Raw genomic sequence first — 26,777 nt, forward strand, 5'->3', positions numbered from 1 at the left:
CACTATGGAAAAATATATTTTGAGTATGTTTGGAATAGAAAATGTGTATTATATTGCCATAATTCAGATGTGTTGACATAAATAAACTTCTCTTTATTATGTTCTCTCATGACTTTCTAGAAATGTCCAACATAGGTTTAGTCTAGTTTATATACATACCAGGAAAGATATATGATAGCAATATTCTCAGTAGAGAAAACACGAATTGTCCCAGATTTAGCTTCTAACTAGTTTCCGTCTTCATTCCCCCGATACAGGGGTATAATATATATATATTTTTTAAGTTTTCTTGGATTTCTGTTTACCAAACTGAAAATATTATCTGCACAATGACTTCTCAGCATAACTTTGACTTGTAATATTTCCTTCCAGTGTTTTCATTCCACCTTTGACCTGGAAGTGGCTCTTGATAAAGAACAGAGTGCTGTTGTTTCCTCTTAGTTCCTCTTGGTTATGAAGTTTTCCTCAAAGCCTCTGGATTTTAATAAAGCCAAATTGCTGTGAAAACAATCCTAATAACAGAAAAACAAACTCACGGCTCGACAGCAGGCAAAGTTCACCTTATTGTGTTGTCTTTAACTTTCAGAGTTGGACTGAGCCACCACAATTCAACTTTAGGACACTGAAATGAAAAGAGACCATTTTTAATATCCTATGGAAAAATTGTATGACTATTGGATGAATTACCTTGTGTTAGATTTGAAGGCAAGCTCGTTGCTCAGTTCAGTTTTTCTGATTCTGGGTCTTTGTATTTTTTCTTACATGTTATCTCAAGGTTATGTAGCAAGAGGAATTTACACCCTGATCCTGTCAGGGGAAAGTTAAAGATTCCCTACAGGAGAAAGTGTAGACCTACAGACTAGGAGAGCTTGTCAAACGGCTTTTTCAGATGCTGTAAGACTAAAAAAGGCTTATGAAGATTGATTTATGTAGTTGCAAACAGGCAAATACAATAAGGAACTAATTGTATGTTCTGTTTTGCATTTGAGTGTTGTTAAAGTTTGACTTGTTGCAAAAGCTTTTAGTGACAACTGATAAATGTTAAATTTTACCCAGAAGGTTTGCAGCTTGCCTCCTTCTAAATGTGGCCTATTTAGAAGCCTGGATGTTTGTTTTTGAACTCTTCCAAAGCAGATGTTGGTAATTATTTCTTGCTAATTGCCCAGCCTCTTCCTGCCTGTTACATCTCTTCAGGAATTAGTCTTTTTTTTTTTTTTTTAAGTAAAAAGGAATGTTTTTTTCTTAGCTTTGGCGCAAGGAGGCAGAATTCAACTGAAGGTTTGTGTTCCGTCTGTCTCCCTTGTTCATCTAAGACCAGCTCATGTGTGCAGCTATTGCGGTTTAATCGCCACTTCTGGACCCATGCTCCAATTAGCCGCCTCTAATGAGCTCATAGAGATAGGTTATTCTTCTCTCTTTCATGTCACTGCTCAGAGAATTCATTCAGAATGAAAATGTGGTGAAATTTGCTCCAAATGATGCCTGACTGCTCATTGGTGTTTGCATTAGATGTTGACAAACAAATTAGAAATTATTGTATGAAAATGTGACCTCCAGTGCCTTTCAAAGGTATTCATACCTCTTGAACTTTTACATGTTTTATGTTACATCCTGAAACTTCAACGTAGTTTATAGACACAAAGTAATGCAGAATTGTGAAGTAGCAAAAATAGTAGCATGTATATTGATGCAGTTCCCTTTACTCCAATATCCTTAAAAATCTCATTCTGCTGTTCTCTAAAGTCCTGAGAGGTTCATTAGTTCACATCAGTGAACTAACAGTGCAATAACTAAAGTCAGATTTAAATGATGAGCATCAGTACACATACATTTTCTAAGCTTGGTGCAGATCCTCAATTGGAACTTAGTCTGGAATTTTGCTGGGTTGTGCTAACACATGGTATTCTTGCATTAAAGCCACTCCACTTATTAAACAACTCTCTACAATTTCCTTCTTTTACCTGAGTAATATTGACAAAATTAGAAATATCCTTATGCTGAAAAACTGGTCCATGCATTTGTTACATCAAGAGTGGACTATTTTAATGCAGGAAGTCCAGAAAGTACTGCTAAAAGACTTCACTGCCGCAGAAGTTCTGATGGAAATTAAAAGTGAGATCATGTTTCTCCTATTTTATCTTCCCCTCATTGGCTGCCTGTTAAATCCACGATAGAATTTGAAATTCTCCTTCTTGCATATGAAGCCCTTAATAATCAAGTTCCATTATACATCAGAAATCTGATTGTTCCATTTGTTCCTAACGCAGCACTTCACTCTCAGACTGCAGCTTTACTGGTGGTTCCTAAAACCTGCCTCTGTCTCAAGTCTTTTGCAGCCTCTAAAGGTTTCATTCCAAGATTACCCTGTATTTATCTCATCCGTCTTCCCATCTAATGAGCTTCCTTATCCCTAAATAGAGTCCACCTATAGGGACAGTATCAATCCATCTATTCTGTTAAGGCCTTAGAGGTTTGTTAGAGAACAGCAGAAAAAAAAACTGTAGAAAGATTAGGGATAAAGTTGTGGAGAAGTTTAAAGTAGTTAACTTTACAAAACAATATTACATTGTTTGAACATCTATCAGGCCACTGCTCAGTTTATCTGAAAATGGAAAGAGTGCAATTTTACCAAGACATGACAGTCAATCTAACCAGACAGTTAATTTTGAAAATGAGACATAAACTGTAATTTGTTTCACATGTCGCAGCAAACATTAAGAAGGAGGTACTCTGGTCAGATGAGATCAAAGTCGAACTTTTTGACATTTATGCAAACATTGTGTGTGTGAAAGTTAACACCATCAAGGTGAAAAAAACCCTCCTTACAATAAAGCATGGTTTTGACAGTACAATTATTAAAATATAGATTAATCGTAGGTAAGACCTGGAAGAAAACTTGATGGAAAATACAAAAGACTAGATACTAGAGCAAGATTCGACTTCCAGCAAGAGAACACATCAAACTGACAGCCAGATCTGTCATAGAGTGGTTTAAATTCATCATGTGTTAGAATGTCCTAGTCAAAGACCATGCCAAAATCTATCAGAAACGAATTTTATACTGTTTCATCCAGTTTAATTCGATTTGAGGTATTTTGTAGAAGCAGGGGAAATGTTTGTTGTCTGGATGTTCAAAGCTCGACGTTACCTCTAAAATCTAAGTACTGACTTAGCTGTGCTAAATGCTAATGCACATCACACTTCAAATTTGATATATTCTTCATCCATCCATCCATTTTCTGGACACCCTTGTCCCTAGTGGGGTTGGGAGGGGTACTGGTGCCTATCTCCAGCGAACGTTTCAGGCGAGAGGCGGGGTACACCCTGGACCGGTCGCCAGTCTGTCGCAGAGCAATCTTTATCTGTTTCTTTTTTTTCTTGCAGCATAATCCTTCTACTTCGTATTGTGTTGCTCTGTCTTTTAAAATTCCAAGATAATTTGAAAGAGATTGTTTAAAGGCGATAAACTCTGACAAGGTGAACACGTTTAAAACCTTTTGTAAGGTATCTGGTATTATTTTCTCTGTGCACTTATACAGATACATTCAGTCTCCTTTGTAGCTAACATCTGTTGCCATGGTGAAAGGATAGCCCTGAAGCTTGTTAGGTCACTGTCAAAACCTGCAAAGAACAACCGGTGTCCAAACACCCTCCCTCGGGTCTTTCTATCATCTCCTAGTTTCTTGACTTGAAAGAAACTGACAAATAATGACAAGAAGAAATTTTCTCTGCATTTCACATTTTTCTCTCTAATGGTCCTGATTTTAGAAATTAGCAGACTTACTCATGCCGTTGCTGTCAGATCACCCCTGGCAGCAACACGAGGCCTCACCAGTTAGAAATCCCACTACAAAGCCATCTGCATCTGAACATTTTCCTGTTGCATGTGATTTATTCATGAGTGAGTACAAAGCAATCAGATGAGAAAATCTCCCGAGTGATAGGTTCATGTGCATTTTGTGCACTGGCAGAGTGTTGCCAAGTGCTTTGACGTTGTTTATTCCATTCAGCTAAATGAGCACTCTCAAACACTGGCATTAGTTTGTGTCAAAAACCACTTCCTAATGTTGGCTTCAAGGCCTGTATCTCTTCACAGAGAAGCCCGCTGTCCCTCCATATTTAGCGTCAGACTTTCCTTTGAGCTGCTCCTCCTTTCGCAACGTTCTCTCAGTCTTGTTTGCGTATATTCTGTGCTGTCTTCTCAAACATACAGTAAATGGAGATGGGAAGATACCATCAACACATGGACAAGCAACCAAACAGCCCCCGTGTTCTCCGAGGCTATCATTACAGGCACACGGGTTTCTACATGTCCTGCTAGGATCAAAACAAAACATTTTAACACTTCAGATGATTCAACCAGGCTGAATCTACCTCACGTTTGCTGCATCTCTGGCTCGCTGCCTGCTGTCTGCATGTGTGAAGGAGTTGCTCCAAACATAGTGTTTTCTGGGTATGCTCACACTACTCATCAGTTCTAGGACATTCCTCCTATGGCTGTGGGACTCAGCTAAAGCTCTTAATTTATTGTGGTCCCTGGTGTGTGCGCCTGTGTGTGTTTATGTTGAGCTATCCAAATTACCTCTTCTCACCAAGAGTCACAATGCCAGAGAAGACCGTAAACGTCCCTGTTCCCAAACAAAAGAGTCCTGGTCAGAAGTTTCCATCCGCTCGCTAAGGACATAAATGTCACGTTTATTTTGGGCTTTTAATGATGCATTTGAACCATTCTGGATCCTAGTTGATATTTCTATGCAACATCCCACTGAAAAGATTTTCCAAGGCGAGAAATTGGTGCACCAGTTTGTATTAATTTTTGAGTTTCTTTGGCTATGTTCATACAGCAGATTAATTCTTCCCAAATATGCTTTTTTTTTCATATCTGACTTTTTTATGGCAGTAAATCACATCACAGTCCCTTCACTCCTGGTTCTTACTACACATCCGAAGAGACTCCTCTACAGAAGTTGCAGTCAATGCTCCACACAAGGCCATTGCTATTAGCAATTTATTAACTTCCTTCGTCCTATGACTTTTGTGACAATACTGTTGGCTCCCTTTGCTCAACAACTTTAAAATTGAGCCATAGACACCGGTGTCCATTATGACTTCCATATGCTGTGTGACATCCACATAATTCTTCTACGCATGCGGGTTGTTTTGGGGTCATAAACCACTCACACATCGGAGCGACAGACAGGTGATATTTCCAAACCATTGTTGGTAGGAGTGGTACAGCTTAATCAAAGTAATGGTTTTAACCCAAGCACCTAGCATTCAAACAAAATCCACAGATTTTTACTGTCATTGAGGTTAGGATTGTTGGATGGACATTCAGGAAACTTAATACAAGTCCTTCAAAAAATGTTTTGATGAGGGGACTGAAACCATTCTGTTAGTAAATTAGTAAACTGTATTTGATTTTTCTCAGATAAAAATCAAAACATACTTCACAGGCACAGCAGTGTATTCAGAGCACCCAACTGTGTCCATATTTTGCAAGGAAGACTCAGTGACCTTAGAGCATTGTACCAACTGTCAAGTATGGTGGCGGTATCTGGATCTGGACCTGTTTGGATGTCTGAGATATTGGTTCATGTAAAAAGTATTTGGGATTTGAAGAACTAGATAAAATTTTATAAACCCCGCCTTATCTTTAGCAGCCTGATGGTTGAAACTTTGAATTAGGTTCCTGTTGGACAAACATTCCAGACATGCATCAAATATGGGTTTAAAAAGGATAAAGTTAATATTCTGAAATAGCTTAATCCATTTGAAAATTGTTGGGCTTTCCTTAAGTTTATGTCTGTTTCATAAAGTGATTAAATAAAAAAATCCACATGGATGGCTAATGGCATTATCAAGTGCATTTTTTAATCATTACAGTTCATTACAGCATTAATGTCAATTCCTAGTGCATGTTCACTGTTGACCAAAACCGTTCACACACTTTTAAGCATCTATTTATTTTTGCTCTTTACCTAAATCATTTTCTTTGCTTCAGAAATAAAGGCACACTTTGAATTGATTTTCTCCACATTGTTGGAAAAATCATTTCTTGGTCCGACATGCAAGACAGATGGAAATAAGATGCTGCTACATGAAATTATTTATTGATTCCCCCCCCTCTTTTTTTTTGCTGCACTACAGATACTCGTATAGGGACATTGCTGTGTCCTGTGGGTGAATTCCTTCGCTTAACTGCTTCCAGAGTTGTTGAGACAAAACTCTCTTCTAGGTCAAATCAGTAGCTGGCAGATTAGACTTGCTAAATCTCAGGGCCATGGGAATAAAAACAAACAAGGAGGATCTGGTTGCAGTGGCCATTTCCTCACACTTTCTCCATCCTCCCTCTGGAGTGTATATCTGTCCCCTGCATCTGCATGTAGATGTAAGGGGCATTAAATAGGCATAGCTCGGTTTGGAGGTCGCAGTTGCAGATGAGACACTTGAATGCCTCTCTGCTTGGGCAGAATTTCATTAAGGCTTACAAGTTTAGTCTGTTTTCCTTTTTTTAAGACTGAGAAGAGGAAAAGTTTCAACCTCCCTCACTGTGAGTGCTGAAACATCAAACATAATGAATAAGTCATTGAATATTATTTACACATGAGATGATTGGCATAGAATTGAAAGTAGATATATCTAGTTTTTCCATATTTAAATGTGGCTGTAATTTGTTAAATACATGGTTATATAACTAAGTCTTTAAATTTTAAGATCATATGTAATTATATCAAGATTTATTCAGTTATTTCAAGCTTTCTTTTCCACAGTGCACAATGTAATAATAAATTAACAAATTTAAACTGTCACCATGGATCACCAAAAAAAAAGATTGATTCACCTCAGAAATATTCTAAACATCTTGGCTAAAGCATTGCTAGCCACATCCATTGACTGTTTAGAAAAACTCACAGATAAAATAACTGTCCTATGTCTTGCACTAAGTCACCACAAAAAATTAATGAAAAGATCAATACATTTTGTGAATCTAGCCAAAAAGAATTATCAGAAATATATTTTTGATGATGCTATTGGTATTAAGTTCACAACAGATTTAAATCCACCGCTTAAAAAAACAACACAATTTATTCCATAAAGTAAGAGAATTTCAAAGAAGTGAAATACTACAGGGAATGTTTATTTAAACACATTAAATATTTTGCACAAAAGCATATTTTGGTAATGGCGACTTTAAAATGTGCCTGTTTGCAGAAACTAGTCTAATGCATTACTGACGTTTCATTTTGACAAATTATTCCATAAAACCTGTCTTAAAATCTTGAGGGACTCTTTTCTATGCACTCTGGTTATCTGTTCTGTCCATAGATTTTCAGTCGGATAAAGGCTGATTGATTGTATGGGACATTCGATCAGCTTCATTTCCTTAGAAACAGATTTAGAATTTTCTTTGCTGGATTTTAGGGATCATTGTCTTGCTGAACACCCTCCCGCCCCCTTTGTTTCATTCTTATATTCTTAATAAAATAATTTCATCTTTCCTTTAATCAATCTGAAGGCTGTTGAAGGCCTCCCCAACACCTCAGTGTTCCTGCTACTACTCATCACTGACATGTTTTGGGGGTTACATTCAATGCAGTACCTTCTCCAAACATGACATAAGCAGTGAACTGTGAAAAGTTGCATTTTGTTCTTATCCAGCCAAACAATATTCTTTGTGTTTTATTGGATTGCCTAAATGTGCTGCAACATTTTGTTTCCATCAGACTAATGTTTTTTTCTTCGCCGGTGGAGCCGGACTTGGATAAATCCCTTTTTTATTTACTCAAAACTAACTGCTTTTCAATGAAACCCCTACCCCTCTTGAGCAGTCTTTGGCTCACAGACATCTCATCTATTTATTATTTTTGACTCATCTGTCATAACTTTGGCAAGTACTAAATTAATGCTGGTTTATAATTAGATGTTCTTTTTGCTGCTGAAACTAAAACATTCAGAGGTTTTCAGGAACAAGGTTCTAGAAAACCTTGAGAGAACTCTTTCCTATCATGAGAAACTTCTGTTTCTGTTCTTCTTCTTGACTCTTGTTTAGATTTTTTTTAAATGTGTAGATTGTTTAATTTGTTGTGGACATCTAGAGTGAATTTCTTGTTGATATACATCAGCTGCAACATAAGTGCTATAAAATAAATACATTCATGACACATTTTATTTAGTAGGTATTTTATACATTATTCATTTATTTGTTTCATATTTAAGTGAAATTTTAATTAATTTTTTTTAAATTTGTTTTGGCACGTTTGGATCTCTGTAGCAGAGATGAGCAACTAGCATAAAAAGCCTATTTCTTGAACATTTTCCTCAGCACTGTCTGCATCAGGAGACTTGTAGCTGTTGAGTTTGACATATCCCTGCAGGCTGGTGGATGGGAAGGAAAATGCAAACAGCTTTCAGCCACTCCTGCCTCTGACTATGCCAGATGCATAATGCTATTTGTGATTTACAGTGCTATGTGTTTTGGTTTGAACCCCTGTCCCAAGCTGGGGGACTGTATTGATCAAACACAGACATGCTGACATTGTCGACTTGTCATTACATGCGTTTTATGCCACTTTTATGACCTACAATAATCCATTGACGGAATTTTAAATGGCAATTGACGAATAGCTTGTGAAACTGCACTGTAGTTAGACCTCCACCTAGTGGTAATTTTGACTCACAGCTCAGATAAAAGATAATGAAAGTATTTGTTTATTTATTTATTTTTCTATTCCAAGTTGTATGTAAGCCTTTCATGTGTCTTAGGAGGTAAAGAAGAAATTTGATAAGGAGACGGAAAAATACTACTCCACACTTGAGAGACATCTCAACCTGTCATCTAAAAAGAAAGAGGCCTATCTACAGGAGGTAAAACCAAAGCAAATTTCCTCTTCCTGTAGATGTATTTGAAATAATTCCCCTTTTTTTTTACGGTCAGCTCAGTGTCCTTTGAAAATCAAAGTTTCAGGTTTGTGTGGATATATGCATGACTGTTTTGTTGTTTAATTCTCTCTGTGCAAACCGATTCTGTGGAGTAATGAAGCGTTCTCTATGTCCTGGCTGAATCGTTTCTGTCTCATGGCTCAAACCTGCTTTGTTTGTTCATTCTCAGGCTGACACGCAGATTGATAAGGAGAGACAGCTCTTTTATGACACATCCCTTGAGTATGTTTTCAAAATTCAGGAAGTGCAAGAAAAGAAAAAATTTGAGTTTGTTGAGCCGGTAAGTGAAGTATTTTACTTTTTATTTTTTTTGTAGTTTTGTTGCTGTCACTTTAGTTAAAGCAGAAAACAGCCTTTTTAAATTATTGTTCTTCTTTCTGTAATGAAGGCAGTTTTACTGCACAAATTTGACTTCCTTATCTCACTTTTTCCTGTACACTCAAGGAGGCAGAAGCAGGTAAAATTAAATCAAATTTCAGCTGTTAAATAAGACAAGTGCTTATCAAACTCATTTCACTACAGATGCGGGGAGTGAACTTTGAAAAGATTAAATTCTCTGCATGTAAATCCCTGAAAAAGTGAGTCAGGAGCAAACTTTTTTAAAAAAGCTTCTTTTCCATTTATTTACATCCTCTGGCATCAGCCCATATCCCATGCCAGAAATGCAAATCTGCAGGTAGTTGGTGAGAGGGGGAAAAAATGACAGGGCTCCACCTCAGCTGTGATGAATCCAGGCGCAGATAAGGCACTTCATCCTTGTTCATTTGATATACCAAACCTCAGCCTAGAAATCAAATCAGCGGTTGTGTCTGAGGATTTGACTGAGTGCAGCTCCATGTTTGTGGGATCCTCTGTGCTCAAGATGAGATCAGTTTTTTTTTTCACTCCTGCTACACTACTCTACTATTTTTTTTTCCTACAGTGGTCAAGGATGGTTGTGTGTTATACAGAAACCAAGATTAACATCTCTCTGCTATAAAAAGCAAAAACTATCAGAAACATTTTTTCTCTGCTGTCATCTTACGTGGAGTGTTAGCAACACTAGAATATTCAAATTCATCGAGTGTGATGGAGTGAATGGATAAGATATTTCTTAGCATATTCTTTTAATAACTGACACTGTTTTAAGGTCACAATCTTATTAAAAGAAAACAAACATTGAACAATACCTGTGGGAAACTTCTTCTAACTACTTTAAAATTAAGTGTTATAAATGCACAACTTTATGTAATATAATCATTTAGTAGCAGCAGTCCAGTTTTTGTCCAGTACTTTAATGTTGTCAGCTTTATATTTAACTGTTCCCTGACACATAATGAAGCTCTATAATGTTTACTACTAAGAATAAACCATGTTTCCTTTTTCCAGCTCTTGGCCTTTCTTCAGGGTTTGTTTACATTTTACCATGAAGGATATGAGTTGGCTCATGAATTTGAGCCATACAAACAGCAGCTCCAGTTCAACCTACAGAACGTAAGTCTCTGCACCTCAAAGGGTTAAACACAAAAGCAACTAGCCACATAATCAGATTCTGCAGCTTATCTTACCTAGATATAACAAGCAGAGCGCTTTTTCTTTTCCCACTGTGTGATGGCATGGAGGACAGATATTTTCAGGGCAGCGTTGCAGGCAGTTACACCGGACCATTTAATGGTGCTGTGTCAAAAAACACTTAGGAGTTGAAAATAAAACTGCAGACCCTGCCACCGTTCCTTCTTCCATCACTGCGACCTCGATGCTTTCAGCCCGAGGGTCCAAATTTTATTTCTGACCCAAAATGTCAGAGGCATTGCTCTGACAATTTTCACTCTATAACCCTCTCTCCATGTCTTCAGATGCAGAGAGCACTAATAGGAACTGACAAAGGTGAGGCTGTCGCAGCATTCTGCTCTGAGATGTGAAACAGCCTCACCCTCACCTTTTTAACTCCAAAAAAAAAAGAAAAGAAAGCAGAATCTTTTTCCTAAGTTCAAATCAATTCAAGCATACTTTTGAATATATTAATAAAATATATTTCACCATGGTGTTAATTATTCTTCCCATGGGTGGGATTGGAGACATTTGTCACACTGCTTTAGTTTAGGCACAGTGAGGGAATTCTTCATGCCAATAAAGTGCCTTGCAACAATCTTAAAACCCCTTGATCTTTTTTTTTTTTTTTACTTTTGTCACATTATGGCCACAGCCTTAAATGTAATTATTTTTTTTCTTGTGAAGGACATGGACACTGTAGTAAATCAGTGTAAAGTGGATGGAAAATAGGAAATGGTTTTTGGAACATTTTACAAATAAAAATCTGAAGATATTTGCTGTGCACTTGTTGTCGTACAGCAGAGAGATCAGGGATGAAGTTGTGGAGACTTTTAAATCAGGTTTAGGTAATAAAGCAATTTCACAAGCTTTGAAAATCTCAAAGACTTGTCATCATAAAGTGGAATAAAGGAAGGAACAGCAATAAACCTACTAAGGTTTTCCTCTTTAACTGAGAGGCCAGGAAACTGAAGAACTGCCGTAACTCTGGAGGAGCTGCTGAGATCCACAGCTCAGAATGGACAATCTGAGTGTCAAAAATCAGCTACACATTTCCCTGAACACACCATCCCTACAATGAAGCATGGTGATGACATTATTCTGTTGGAAAGAGAAAAACAGTCCCTCCAGGATGCCACAATGTCTTTTTGTGATTGTTGCAGCCTAAAGTTACAGATGTTGTGGCACGTTTTTTAAAATGTTGTGGTTGAAGTTGCACGATTTATAAATTATTATCTTTGGCATAACATGGTTTTACAAAGAAGTTGAAATTGCTGAACATAACTTTCCCAACAAAAAAAGTATTTTAACATAATGATGTTTAAAAAGCCAATAATATTTTCAAGTAAATTCTTGAAATAGCACCCTGAATACAAATACAATCATGTGCTGAAGAGTTGTCAAAGTGCAAAAGAAGATTGAAATATTTCCATCCAAGTTAACATGAACTGTATACACAGAATAAGCACATGGTTTTTGAAGAAAAAGGGTAAACATTAGTGTTTAGCATCACACATGCTTTCAAGAGATATTGTGAAACAGAAAGTTAACAAGAGGCCTAAGAGGATTGGTCAGAAAAGAGAGAAATACAGAAAACTTTAAGGTGATTGGTCAGATTTGCAGAAAAGTTGTGATGACTGGTGAAAATTGCAAGTCTATCCAAAGTTTGTGAAAGAGTGAACTCAGCACAGTCAAAGTTCAAGACTTAAAGTTGGTAGACATTCACCAAACCACTTGCAGATGCATTTGCTGCTTAAGTTGGTTCTTCAGTTCAGTGTACTGGCAATTTTATGTTTTTATTTAAAAATATGAAAACAATGTATAAGTTTTATTACATTTTCCAATTATGCAACAATGTATGTTTGTTTATCCAACAAAATGCAAATAATGGAGTGTTTGTGCAAGTGCTGTGTTGCAACTTTGCATAATCTTGTATTTTTCCACATAGACAAGAAACAACTTTGTGAGCACCAAGCAGGAAGTGGAGAAGCTGATGAACAGGATAAGGTCTGCAGATCAGGACTACAAACCCCCCGGCCAGTGGACGATGGAAGGCTTCCTGTACGTCCAGGAGAAGCGTGAGTCCTCCCATCAGTCCACTTGGACTCTCTCACTCCTGCTTCAGATAGAAGTGCGTCGTTTTAAATCCATCACCATAAATATGTCTCCGGCTTTCCCAGGTCGCCGCAGAAGTGATCGTTTCACACGGAGCTCTATAATTCATCCTGTTTACGGATTCACTTTGATGCACTCTCGAAAGTGGATGTGTGTTGGGGGTGTTACCACAAATAATAGATTTTTATCAGCAGCAATAAACAAATTTGGATTCATCACAACTTAATTGAATTTCTTTTTTCAGAAGTCCTTTCAAGAAGCCTGTGTTTGAGAGCAAAACTGTTTGCTATTTTGTTTCTCATCTCTCCGTCTCAGGTCCTCTGGGAAGCACGTGGACGCGTCACTACTGCATGTATGACAAAGGAAGCAAGACCTTCACCATGAGCAACACAGAAAACAAGTCAGCCGGGAAACAGGTAGTTCAGCTTAGTTCAGTTTGCTTTCCTTGGGTTGTAGATGAACCTGATAAAAGCAGAGAAAAAGGGGAAAAAAAACAGAGCAAGTGTAATCTGTGTGGGTGAAACAAAGAGCCTGCTTGTTTCTCCCCCAAGGGAGGACAAGAGGAAGCTGTCAGAGTTACTCAATTAACTTGGAAAACAAAAGACTTGTTAACTGAAGGAGGGCCTGAAAAAATGTAGACAGATACCAAAACCTTTTAATAAAAAGAAAAGGAAACTCGAGAAGCAAAAATAATCTTTAAACAATGAAATTTTACTGTTTTTTTATTATTTTTTTGTGTGTGTGTGTGTTCAGGATGTGCTAAAAATGTCTGATATAATAACTGACTGTTCTTCCATGTTTTGTTTAGACATTTTACTATTTCCATTATTTTAGTGATTTTGAAAGTAGCTTTTTTCACATATATTGTGACTTTTGTCCTATACATTCAACTGAAAAACAAATCTGTTTAAAAACCAAAAAATTTGAAAAAACTAGAGTAACCTGATTGTATCTGTCGAAACAAGTCCTTTGTTAAAGTTTCTGTGATTTATTTTCAGCATTAGTAGTAGTCTATCAGCTTTCCACATCATCCCTTGTCAATATTTTCCCACTTTGCCTTGCAGAAATTCTGCAAATGTATCAGAGTATGAGGAGTTCCCTCATCCAAAGGTTGTCCCAAAGATTTTCTGTCAGATTTAATTTTAGACTTTTGTTACAATGTTTCGAGACATTTCGAGACAAGGAGTCGATCACTACGGGGTGAGGCGGAGCCACTTCCCCAGCAGCTAGTAGTAAACAGCTTACAGCCATGGCTAACTCCGGGAGCCAAGGCAGAAAAGCCTTTTCCCTATAGTCCAAAATACTTTTTTTACTCCAAAACGCAGCCACATTATGTTCAAAAGAAAAACATAAGTGCAATCATTTGCATATTGAGAGTCTACAGAGGCTGATCATCTCCCCACTCAGCTCCTGAATCACAGTTGAAACTGACTTTTATGTCAAATCCACATTAATTAAATGACAGAAACAAATTTTCTAACTGCATCTTTGATTAATTTTGTTCAGCTGTAGACTGTAAGACTCTGTCCAATCAGAGTCAGGTGTTGTGTTACTTGGTGCTTTTAATCAGTTTTCAGTTAATTAAATCCAAGTCTATGGAACACAAAATGTCACTAAAATCAATCTGTCCTTACAAAATCTTTCAGAAAATCGTAAAAGTTCATCGAATTGTACTGTTTGCAAAATATCGTGATACATATCGTATCATGATCAGAATATCGTATATCGTACAGTGAGATTATTGTATCGCTACACCCTTACTAATTTATAAAAAGGGTTTTATGTTTTGGTCAACCTTGATAGAAACTTTAATTTTATCTGCAAAATATAGAGCTGCCACTACCATGTTTCCCTGAAGGCATGGCGTGTTTTCATGATTCAGTGTTGCTTTTGTGCAAAACCTACCATTTGAAATTCTTGATTCAAATCTTAATCTTACTTTCTTCAGACAATAACACATACATAGGTTTTAGGAGATCTTAGCCAAGACTTATAATTTTCTTTGGAAGAAATAACTTCTTTCCAGTCCTACTCTTTAATCCAGGCATGAGAAGAATGCAGGAGATTGTTGTCACATGTAGAGCATAAATAACTTCTCTGAATCTGCTTGGAACTTCTATTTAAACTAAACTTTAAAAAAAGGGCATCGTCTGACTGATCGCCCTGCCGTCGCCTCTTTCTTCCCTTCTTTTAAAGGACTAAGTTATCCTAAGCTATCTCTGTAGTTAAGCTGTTACAGGTTTAGGCTGCTAGAGAACAAACTGACAACTTTTCCTCATTTTCTTCTTCTACTACTCTCCAATTTGCACCATAGTAGCTTCATGTCATGTCAGAAAACATACACTCTTAAAAGAACTTTACTATTTTAAAATAATGAGAAGACTGCATTTTAAACTGCCTTTATTATGTTATCTCTCTGCATTCCTTGGAGAATGTAGGCCCTATATTTAAAGAAAAGTTCAACATTATTTGGGTGAGGTTCTGTGAAAAGGTTATAAGCAGTTAATATCTAACCTGCTGTAGATAACCTTGGTTTATTTTAAGACAGTCGAAGTGTGCTTTTGGTCTTTGCCTCTGTCAGACTAGTTGTCAGCTGCAGCCTCTGGGACCTCCTAATCAGTATTTACACAGAATGGAGACAACATGAAGGTTGCCTTCCAAAGGTAAGATATTAACTTTTTATAACCTTTCAGCTGGACCCAGCTTTAAAAATCCTGAGTTGTCTGTTCCAATAAGATTTCCAAAACATCTCCCACCATTTCCAAATCCATCATGCTCTGTAACGGACTGAAGTTGAAAGCACAGAAGGAAGAAAAGACTATGTCTTTTCTTCCTTTTCTTATTGTTGAGAAACTAAGGCATTCAGACTTCCTGTCATCTGCTGGAGTTGGCACTCAACTTTTTCTGCTTTGAAACAAGTAAACCTGCAAATGTACATATTGATGGAAAATATAATGAACACTCCACACCAACGTCTAGTTCTCTGCTGTTGTAGTTTTAATGAATTACAGTGTAGCCCCAAATGAGCAGAGTTATTGTAAGAATAGCTGCATAAGAATAGCTCCTCCAAAAAGTATATATTTTAATAGTTCACACACCAAATATACCTTATTGTGCATTAATATGCACAGTGTTTTATCTTGATGGTTTGCAAAGGCCAGGCAATATCGTATCAAGAAGCTTTGTGCCTACACGTTTCAGCTTCCCAAATTGCATTTTCTTTTGAATACTTTAGATATGTTCTGTGAAGAAAGCCACAAATAGTTCAAATTCCGCAAATAATTTGGACTTACACAGCCCAGAAAGTCTCTGAATAGGTGAACACATGAAAACTGAACTGGAAATAGGCAGATAGAACAATCTCTGTTCAGCTCTTACTTCACTTACTAAACATCTCACTGATGCTGAAAAGTGTTAACTTTAAGTTGTCTTCTCTGTTATAACTCCCACACAGAAGAGTGTAGTTCTTAGCATGACATAGCATTTAGGTATAGTACAGTCACTAATAGAGGAAACAAATCCATTATTCAATTTCCGACCAGTCAGGGGAACATCTATCTCGCTTGTGGTCATCAGTCAATTTGCTGTTGCATCTCTATTGTTTCCTATTTGTGGTGATGAACGATCAATGAGTTTTGTTGTGTTGTTTTCCTTTCTCTTTGTGTGGATCTGTTTGTATCGTCCCTGTTAGAATGGCTTCGTCTTGAATCAGCCAGAGACTTTCAAGCTCAAGTCCTGCATTCGGAGGAAAACAGACTCCATCGACAAGCGCTTCTGCTTTGATATCGAAGTGGTGGAGAGGTCCGTGAGACATGAATTTTTGTTGCTTGCATAGTCTTGGGGCATAAACAAACTGTGATATTTAATGCTGTTTGCATCACTAAGTCTGTATGGTATTTGTTTTTAATATGTTGAACGAAATGTTGCCCAACATACTGAAATACCAGAGGATTTATGTAAGACACACCGGCAAAGCACCTTTTTTTTTTCCCAGTTACACTTGAATTCCTAAGATCCTGAAGCTGCATGTGGAATGGTCTGTTCTCATTGTGTGTTGTCTTGAATCTAATGTATGTTACATTTTGAATGTTCTGAGTCTTAACATCTTCAGAGAGTTCATTTTAACCATGTCAGAGATCATCAGCACTCTTATTGTCCTGCATGTTCTCCATGTCCTCCCCATCCCCGCCCTCCCCAGCTCCTGTTTGCTTGTATGTCTGCGACATCGGTAGTTGTAGTGTTTTTGAACCCGTTCCATCTTTTGTCTGTGTTCGTGTCACTGTAGAAATGACATCTGTCGAGGAACTCTTTTCAGACCACTTCAGTTTTTCTGTAAAGTCCGGTATGTGAACTGAACGGGAAAGATGCGTGAGCTGCATGTGTGCATGTTCATTTAAAACTAACTACCGCTGTTGATCACTTGCCATTAAAAACATTAGAAATAATTATAAACTACATACTGCATAAAAATATAAATACCTTTTGTTCTTACTATCTGACATTAAGTCAGACTAAACTTTACTTGTTAAGTACATTTACTATAACTACTTTTGTTTGCTAAATGCCAGAATTGTGAGAGAGATGATTTAAGTGTCATTCAAATTCTTCCTTCATTTTCTTAAAATTTGTTTCCAAGTTATAACTTTGTTTTCACTGATATCTTGACATGTTGCTTCAGTATTTCTGCCCAATATACTTTCCTGATGACACCATCTTTTTTTGTGAAGTACGGCCTCCTGAAGCATAATACTCCCTCAACATGATGCTACATTCATACTTCACAGTTGGGATGTTCTCAGGTTGCAAATTCCCCTCCCCCTTTTTAATCCAAATATTTAATCCAAAGCAATCCCAGCTGACCACAGGAAATGTCTTCAAAAATCAAGGTATTTGATTAACAAATATTACATTTGACAAGTGCCATCATCAAGATAATCCCAGTTTACTCCAAAAGGTGTTCATATCAGAGAAATTGAACTCGTCTCCTTCCTGAGTAAAACGATAGGACATTCCCATGATACTCATTTAAACAGGTGAATGTGAAAATTGCTACCAAGAATGAATCAGAGAGTTTAGATCCACAGTTAAGGTTCCTGATATTTTAAGATACTTAAAAATACATCTACTGGTGTGTCTCCATTTAATTTGTATATTATGGTTTAACCTATCAGAATCTTGCAAAGCCATGACATCATCTTGGCTTCCCCAAAAGCATGTTTTGAATTTGAAGTGTATAATCAAAGATTCTCTATCAAATCTTTTCTCTCATTATTCTGGCGTTTAGCAATTATAAATTATTTTGTAATCCTAACCAATATGAAATAGAAACATATTTTGTGGAGAAAAGTTTGTGTTTCCATACATATATTCACCTACAAAGCATAATACAGTAATAATACAGCTTATGTAAAGAATTATATTTCCAATTATCACTGTTGCTCTTTTGCCACTTAAAACATAATTGAAACAAATGGAAACGTTAATCGCTGGAAAAAAAAAAGATATTTATGTTGCCCCTCTCGGAAGATTTGCCATTGATTCGTATTTATTAGGCTAATTGCTAATCCCATTTCTCATTAAAACCTACTGTAGAGGAGAATAAGCCTTACTGAGAAGCTTCTCTGCTTAAGAACACACCCCTAAATGACTAAGATGTCTGTTATGAAGGCTTGAAATGAACTAATCATGGAGATCCACACTTGAGATAATAGAATTTGCCCATCTTTTCTCTGTGGGTAAATGTGCAGCAGCTGCTTGCCCAGCACTGCTCACCCTTGGTGAGTGTTGCTGAGCAGTTTATTTGCAGGACAACTCATTTATCTTACACTTCGATGCACCAAGGTGCCGGCCCCAGGCATAAGGACAATGCAGGCCAAGTTCCAGTCAGATTTTAGCTCATCCATTTATTCTCGTTATATCCCGAGCACTCTGTCACACCCATGGCCCGGCCATAATCAAGCCAGCCGTCTGATTCTGGAAGGGTTTATTTGTCCAAATTACTGGGGATTGATAGGGATTTTCACAGCAGGAAAATACTTTCCCAGATGTTCAGGAAGGAACAAAAATATATTATCTTCATGAAATCGTGTGCAATTAATAGCTGAAAGGATTACAAATACATTTATTTTGTAACACAAACATTTTCAGAAGCTCAGCCAGTTCTAACATACAAATCCCACAGCTTGTTTTTTTTATTGAAAAAATGTTTCAATAAAGTCACAAATATGAATATTTCCTTTCTTGCACCAATGCAAATCCAAATCTGCCTGCTTAGTAATGACCTCCTCACTGTAGTAAAAGTAGATTTGTCTCCATGCTAGTACTAACTGTCACTACTGGGTGGGTTTTTTCCAGCGTCATTTGATTATGCCACTGCTACAGTTCAAATTAAAAGCAAATAATGCTTGCATGAGTTTTAGACTGGCAGCAGCACATATTATGGTTGTAGATTTTAATAGTATAGATAGAGACAAATTTATTGGCACCCCTGTTAAGATGTGTAAAACAGCCTTAAAACGAACTCGCCTTTTGTTGCCACAACATCATTTCTCACTTTTATTTGAGTGTATTTAATCTTTGGAAGAAAAAAAACATTCAGATCATCTAATATACTTTACAGCAGGCAGGTTTTTGTTTTTCATTATTTGCTTCCTGTTGAATCTACCCAAAGTAGTTTTGACAGGCTACAAAGGAAGTTCTTGGTAAATATCAGCAGTCGAAATGTTTACCTTCGTGACACTAGCAGAAAAAGAGATTCATTTTATTTTACAGTGGCATATACAATATGGCATGTGTGGCAACATGATGAGTCCAAGATGCCACTCTGTGCTGCAGTTCTATAACTTGTGGTCTTCATCCTCATTTTTTCACAGCTCCATTCAGTTGTTTGATACTTTTTAATTAAAGCCCTGTAGCGACGGGAAAGTTTAAAAAGGATTTGTAATCATTGTAGTCATTTTCTCTTTTATAAAGACTCCAGCCTTACTTTGGCATTATGTACACCTGTCTTTCCCATGTGCAGTAGAAGACACATACTATTGAGAACTATTGAGTTACATATAAACTCCTATAAAGTATAACTCAAATAAATATTTAGTAAATTGTCAGAAAAAATTTTAGAAATTATTTTTTACTGACTGGATGTACGCAAGTATAGGTTGACTGGATATTTTCCCATTTTACGTATCTTTCCCAGGGGTGCCAACAGCTTTTTGCACACGCATGTTAGGTGCAAAATGTGCATCACTCTAACTTAAAGACAAGCGGCTTTTAGCTGGGATTGGATTGTGAAGCGCAGAGCCAAGTGAGGACACAGTTTGAAGTCAAGCATTCGCACCCGAGCTATTTTAGTAACAGTAGTCCTTTTATAGATGAATCAGCCAGTGTAAACACGGTCCGTCCAAGGGCCCCACAGCAATGAGATCATACTGAGACCAGCTTTTCTCTAAAACCTTCCAGGCATGGCGTAATGACACTGCAGGCGCTGTCAGAGTCCAACAGAAGACTGTGGCTGGAGGCCATGGATGGCAAGGAGCCGGTGAGGATCTCTGTCAGTTCTTCTGTAAAATATTTATTCTGTTCATGCTATTTGTTTGGCTTCAGTGTTTAATTGTTTTGTCTGATCAGTCAGTTGTCTTACCGACAGATTTGTCTGCAGCGCCCTCTTCTGGTGGCTTGAAATGCAAAAGAATTTCACAGAGAGCTTATAAGCTTTGGGGCACTGGAACATATCTGGGTCATTTTTTATATTTTTTTACATGTTAAAGCAGTGAAGTAATGACTTTCTTCCAAACTTTCTGCAGATTTACAACCTGCCAGCCATACTAAGCAAAAAAGAGGAAAGTAAGTGTGTTTTTTTTCATCTTTCCAAACCCTTTTCATCATTAAACTACATATATTCATGCTTGATAATAACTTAATAGAGTCACCATGCATAAATAAACAAGTAGGTTTCTTTTTTACTTATAGCTATATCTGCTCATTAACACAGTTATTCGGTATTCGCCCACTCAGCTGACACAGCAGAGCCTTCCAGCACAGAAGCTGTATCTTATTAATCGTGTTAGTTTGAGCCAAGGCATAAGGGAAGGCTGATCATTCCTATGTGATATCTAGTTAACCCAGCCACTAATTGACATGTCAAACCCCTTTTTTGTGGTATGTTCCAGCGTATCTTAACGAGGCAGGTTTTAACTTCGTGAGGAAATGTGTTGACCTGGTCGAGACAAGAGGTGAGGCATTTAAATCCCGCCGGCTTTCATGTGACAAATTACTTGAACGCTACTTGGTCCTGATTAATTGACTTTGTCCATTAATATTCATTCTAATATAGTGAAATGGCATGCCATCCACAATTACAATTAGCAATTTTTCAGATTTTGTAATGTTACAAACACAAACAGTGTTTTGTTGCACCTTTATGCCAGAAGACAACACAAAATAGTATATTTTCTCCATGTTATTCATTGATTTATAAATGTTCCCAATTAAATATTTAAGAATCAAGGTAGATATTTAATTTCCAAGCTAACTTTCTAGCTCCAAACTAAATATTTAATTAACATGCTAAACATTTATTGCCAAGCTAAATGTTTAGTTAGCAATCTAAATACTTATTTTGAACTAAATACTTAGACGTGAGCTAAATATTTCGCTAGGATGCTAAATGTTTAGTGAGAAGCTAAAGGTTTGTTTGCCAGTTAAATGTTTAGCATCAAAATAAATACTTATTTACCAAGCTAAACATTTAGTCTTATTTTAGTCTCCAACTAAACATTTGGTTACGAACTAAATATTTAGTTTGAAGCCAAATATTTAGCTGGCAAAATAAATATGTAGCCTCATACTGATTTTTCAGCTCTGAGCCATTTATTTAGTTTGCTAGGTAGATATTTATTTTTAGACTCTATATTTAGCTTGCGAATTATTAAATATCAATTTTTTAAACTGTGACATTTATAAATAAATCAATAACTCAAATTTATACTGTTACTTTTTGACTTTACAAAAGACACCCCTTATTGGATTGAGCATCATACAGAACACTGTTTAATTTTTCATCCAGAAATAGAAATATTACAACCCAAATGCAGGCTTCAAAAGACATGGTTGTCCAGTCAAACTGTGAGAAGTGCATTAATGATAAAAACAACCACAACGTCTATGGTAACTCTGGACAAGCTGCAGAGATCCACAGCTGGCGGTGAGGGAACTCTTCTAACAGTATAACTGTTAGTTGTGCAATCCACAATCTGCTTTTATGGAAGACTGGCAAGAAGGAAACTATTGCTTAATGAAATCAATAAGATGTCTCATTTCCAGTTTGCCTCCAAAGACTTGGAGGACACATCAAAGAAGGCTTCCTATACATGTGTTATGGAGTAAGATTCCTTTGGGGAGACAGAGCAAAATGTAACATTTTGGCCAGATCTGGAGAAGAACTCTGACTTTACATCACCCCTGAACACACCTTCCCTACAGTTCCACATAGTGGTGGAAACATCAAGCTGTGGGGATTATTTTTCTCCACAGAGAGAGGGCAGATGGTCATAGTTGATGGTGGGGAAAATACAAGGCAGCACTGTTAGAGGCTACAAAAGCCTTGAGTTAGAAGCAGAGGTTCACTGTCCAGCAGAACAACACTAAATATAAAGCCATACATACAACAAGAATGGTTTAGAGCCAAGAATATTCATGTGAGAGAATGAACCATGTCCAGAAAAATTGTGAATAAGTCATGAAGTTTGAAATGTGATTTTCATAGATGCTCTCATCTACATCCGATCTGAGTGTGCCTCAGCTAGTCTGCAAACAAGAATGAAAAAAAAAGTACAAAGACACTTACTAGATGAGGTTTTACGGAAAATTGAATCAGTGGAGGTCAATGCAAATGCGCACCACACTTTTCAGATTTTTAGATTTTGGAATAGAATTTATTATTTTACATACACGTCACATAAACTTAATATTGGTTTATCCCAATTAAACAGATTTGACATTTAACCAAAGGAGTACTTTTACAAAGCACAGTTTGTTTATTTCAATGAATTAATCATTTCTTTTTTTCCATTTCCACCTAGGCATCCATACATTGGGGCTGTATAGAATTGGAGGGGTAAACTCCAAAGTACAGAGGCTGATGAGCACAGTTTTTTGTAAGTAGTTTAATTTTTTAGTTAAAATTGTAAATTAATCACTGTGAGTTTAGTGCCTTTGCAAACATGATGTAGTCTTTCAGAGTGAGGAAAGAGCTCCTCTCTGTGGTCAGACTGTGTAACCGCCATCTGAGCTCATTCTATTTCGCCCCTACCTCATTAAATTACCCGAGGTAATCCTGTTTACACACATTTTACATACTTGAACAGAAAATGTCACCAAAATCCCTCTATAGCTCGAGCTTTAGAGCAGGGCTGCACATGTGTGCTTTAGGTTTTCCTCTTGCATCTTTTTATCCAAGGAGACAGTCGCTATTTTTAATACCCTCTTAAACATCAGACTCAGATGTCAGATCCTCTTGGTTTCATGCTGGCAGATTGGAAAATAATCACTGTGATGGAGCTAAAAAACAAAATAAAAATAAAGCTCATTTTTATCAGCTTCCAAAGCACCTGTGGATATGGAGCTGGATCCTGAGATGTGGGACAACAAAACCATCACCAGTGGTCTGAAGAATTACCTCAGGTCAGCTCGCCTCACCAGCTGCATGTCCTCAACTGTCAAGAGAAATCACTGCCTCCATTATGACTCTGAAAGCACCCTGCTGTTAGCCATGCATTCAGAGCTATCGCTGACTCACACAGGAAGGTGCTGCATTCAGAGGTCCGGTCTCACAAAATAACAGTAAATTATAACTGGACTTTGTTTTCCTCCCCCATCAGGTGCCTCTCTGAGCCTCTCATGACTTTCAAGCTGCACAAAGATTTCATCATGGCAGTCAGTAAGTTCCGAAAAGGTTGGGTTATGTACACCGCTAAAGCTTTCTACACCCTTAAGATCATAAGAAATGATACTGTGTGCGAGGATACAGTAGCATACTCACACACAGACAGATTTTAGGAAAATCCAGCTTAGTGTTTCTTAGTATCCATGTTTAAAGATCTGATGTCTGCTGTAGAAAAATGAAAGGTTTTGAAAAATTAATGAGAAACAAATCCTTTTTTATCTAATTTGTTTGCTATTGACAAGCACCTTTGGCTATATTTTTTATTTAACAGTAAAGTAACATGAACTTTCTGAAATTTTGTCAACTCAATAATAATTTGACCCCTTACGAATAAAGGCCCTTCTTTACACTTTATTGTATTCCACAGCTTTTTTCATCCCATACTGTAGGCATTCTTCAATCACTTGCATGTTGTTTACAGAAATAAAAATGTTTAGGGAGGAATACAAGCTTGTAGCATTTATGACTATAAATATTCCATTTGAACTGATATTAATATTGCATATGTCATAAAAGACGGAGCAGAAAAAGTTCCCCTCTCAGGCATTACTTTAATATTCTGATTTTGGCAAGAACGAAGAAAAACTTAAACATTTAAACCTGCCCCCCCTTTTTAGCTCAGAGGCAGTTCCATGCTGTGATTTTGATCATTCTGCAAGTCTGAATTATCAAAAAAAGATATTTAAAGTATAGAAGAATGCTTAACTTGATCAATGAGATTAAATACAGGAGTATTAAATAATAGCCAAAAATAAATAAGGGAAATACTGGATAACTGACAGACTTTTGGAAAGGTTTCTGATGTTATTGTGTGCTGATTCTATACATTTTTGTTCTTTCTCAGAGTCTGATGATCAAAACTACAGAGTGTGTGCTGTTCATGCTTTGGTTCATAAGCTACCTGAGAGGAACAGGGAAATGCTGGAGTTACTAATAAAACACCTTGTCATGTAGGTCTTTCTGTAATGAAGCAATTACACAAAAATGTGACCTTTTGAGAGAAGAAATGAAAATATAAAACTAATTAAACTATTTTCACATCGTCATGCAGAGTTTCTGCACAAAACCAGTCCAACTTGATGACGGTGTCCAACCTGGGTGTTATCTTCGGGCCGACGCTGATGCGGTCGCAGGAGGAGACGGTGGCTGCTATGATGAACATAAAGTTTCAGAACATCGTGGTGGAAATACTGATCGAGAACTTCAACAAGGTGAGAGTTTGTGTTTTTTTTAACTTCAAACAGAAATCCACCTACTTAATAATTTAAAAGCAATAGTTAAGAAAAAAAATGTTTTCATATATGTGACTAAGACTTTTCTATTTACTATAAACCTTATACAGCACCCTTCCCAATCATTGAGACTCCCTGGTAAATAACAGTTGCTATGGTGACTCCAAGATGCCACTCTATGCTACAGTTTGGTGGCATCTTGGAATCATCATGTCTTACTCAGATATCTCCTGATTTACAGTATGGAGATCAACTTACTTGACAGGGATGCACTCTTGTCTTTGCATTTTGAACTCTGCTAAAAGTATTGAACCTTACTGTTATATTTATACATCACGGAAACAGGAAGTTATTTCCTCACTAATGAAGATCAACACACATCTGAAAGCATGTTCTATTATCTTTCTTGTTTTGAACAGTGACTAAGAAAAATAGGCCATGTTATATTCATACCAAACTCATCTTTACTGTACTGAACTTTGGTGTTATGATGTATTTCCATTTGTGAAGAGTGCAATGGACAAATGTAGCTAAACCCAAGGAAATCAGGAAATATGGATTACCAAGTAAAACAGTAGCATACTCTCACACGAACCGAAGCATATTTTGAGATAATGTTTCAGTTGTGTTTTGTTTACAGAAGTGCTTCTATCAGGAATCACAGCAACTGACTTGGTTAACAGCTGTTGTTTTCTTAACCCTCCTGTTATGTTGCGGGTCAAATTGACCCGTTTTAAAGTTAAATTTTTTTTTAAATAGTTGGAAGTTTTTTTTCTTTTTTGCATGAAACTTGTTCTATTTGTCTTAACGGGTGCACTCTACATATAAATTGAAAATGTATTCATTTTACACATTTGTAACCCCCCGTGTATCTACATATTACATAGATACTGTTCTGGTCAATTTGACCCGTCAGTCAAGTTGAAGGGTAAAAAAGATTTTTAAAAATGTCCAATTCTATCCGTTTCCTTACAGTTATGAACCATATTTCACCCCTCACACACAAACACACACCCCTACATGCACACGCACACAAGCCCACTTTCTCACTATTCTCCATATTTCTCTAGGAAACTGCGAGAAAGCAGGTGTTCACGCCACTTTTGACTGGAACCTTTTCTGTTCCCATGGCAAACTCCACCCACACTGAGTGGACACTCAGCAGAAGTGGAGGAAAACATAAATACTCTCTACATGACTCATTTGTCTTAATTTTAATCAGCGGGTCAATTTGACCCTGAACAGTATGTATGTCTCAAGTTCAATTATAAAGCTCACCCATTGAAAAAAAAATCAAAATGTAATATAAAAAAATGACAAAAGATCAATTTCAAGGAAATTATTGTTGTTTGTGTCTAGGGTTTTTTCAGTGGACATAAAAAATGTAAATTCCATTTCTTAAATGAATAAGTTGTCACTATTGATGCTTTATTTGTGAGAAATAAAAAAACATCATTGCACAAATATTGATTGAAATGGTTAGTATTGGAGTTAATAATCAGATACAAAAATGTTTTGGAGGAATTTTTTGGATTCTGACACTATTGCATGATTAAATACTCCCCAGGTCAAATTGACCCACGAACATTATTGCTGTACTTCAGAAACGAACATAACAGGAGGGTTTCCTAACAAATAAAAAGTTTGATTTTACATTTTTAGTATGAAATTATGTTCCTCCAATAAAATATTAAACTATTTTTTTTACCAGGGAGGCTAATAATGTCACATATTTGAAGTTAGCTTTTCACCTGTTAATCAATATAAATGCAGTGTAGATTTTTTTAAGAGTCAGTGCTCTGTTCTGGATCTTCAGATCTTTCACCAGCCTCCGGATCCCAACGTGCCTCTGCCACAGCCGCAGAGCTGGACCGGCTCCCGCAGGAGCAGAGCCATCTGTCTGTCCAAGGGGCCCCGCAAGCCGCGCAGTCTTTACACCCCAACACTGTGCCTGGCAGACGCAGAAAGTGAGTACCAACAAGGTGATTACTTATCACCGCAGGTTCTCACACAGC

General features: G+C 37.0%; 1 protein-coding gene across 4 annotated transcripts in view; it reads left to right on the forward strand.

The window, feature by feature from the left end:
- The window catches only part of arhgap42 (Rho GTPase activating protein 42), a 101,339-nt gene that overhangs the window by 61,835 nt on the left and 12,727 nt on the right, over positions 1-26,777 (forward strand). For 2 of the 4 annotated variants that reach the window (XM_023351687.1, XM_023351688.1), the window contains exons 5-20: positions 8,767-8,868; positions 9,113-9,223; positions 10,312-10,416; positions 12,422-12,551; positions 12,904-13,004; positions 16,280-16,389; positions 16,874-16,930; positions 20,047-20,125; positions 20,391-20,430; positions 20,757-20,819; positions 22,668-22,742; positions 23,184-23,268; positions 23,466-23,524; positions 24,375-24,480; positions 24,582-24,741; positions 26,579-26,729. In XM_023351687.1, the coding sequence (XP_023207455.1) occupies positions 8,767-8,868; positions 9,113-9,223; positions 10,312-10,416; positions 12,422-12,551; positions 12,904-13,004; positions 16,280-16,389; positions 16,874-16,930; positions 20,047-20,125; positions 20,391-20,430; positions 20,757-20,819; positions 22,668-22,742; positions 23,184-23,268; positions 23,466-23,524; positions 24,375-24,480; positions 24,582-24,741; positions 26,579-26,729 (1,534 nt within the window). The remainder of the gene's footprint in view (positions 1-8,766; positions 8,869-9,112; positions 9,224-10,311; positions 10,417-12,421; positions 12,552-12,903; positions 13,005-16,279; positions 16,390-16,873; positions 16,931-20,046; positions 20,126-20,390; positions 20,431-20,756; positions 20,820-22,667; positions 22,743-23,183; positions 23,269-23,465; positions 23,525-24,374; positions 24,481-24,581; positions 24,742-26,578; positions 26,730-26,777) is intronic. The other 2 variants (XM_023351689.1, XM_005796838.2) reach the window with 1 other exon arrangement.

The sequence above is a fragment of the Xiphophorus maculatus genome, chromosome 18 (assembly GCF_002775205.1).
Source record: "Xiphophorus maculatus strain JP 163 A chromosome 18, X_maculatus-5.0-male, whole genome shotgun sequence".
Taxonomy (NCBI): Eukaryota; Metazoa; Chordata; class Actinopteri; order Cyprinodontiformes; family Poeciliidae; genus Xiphophorus; species Xiphophorus maculatus.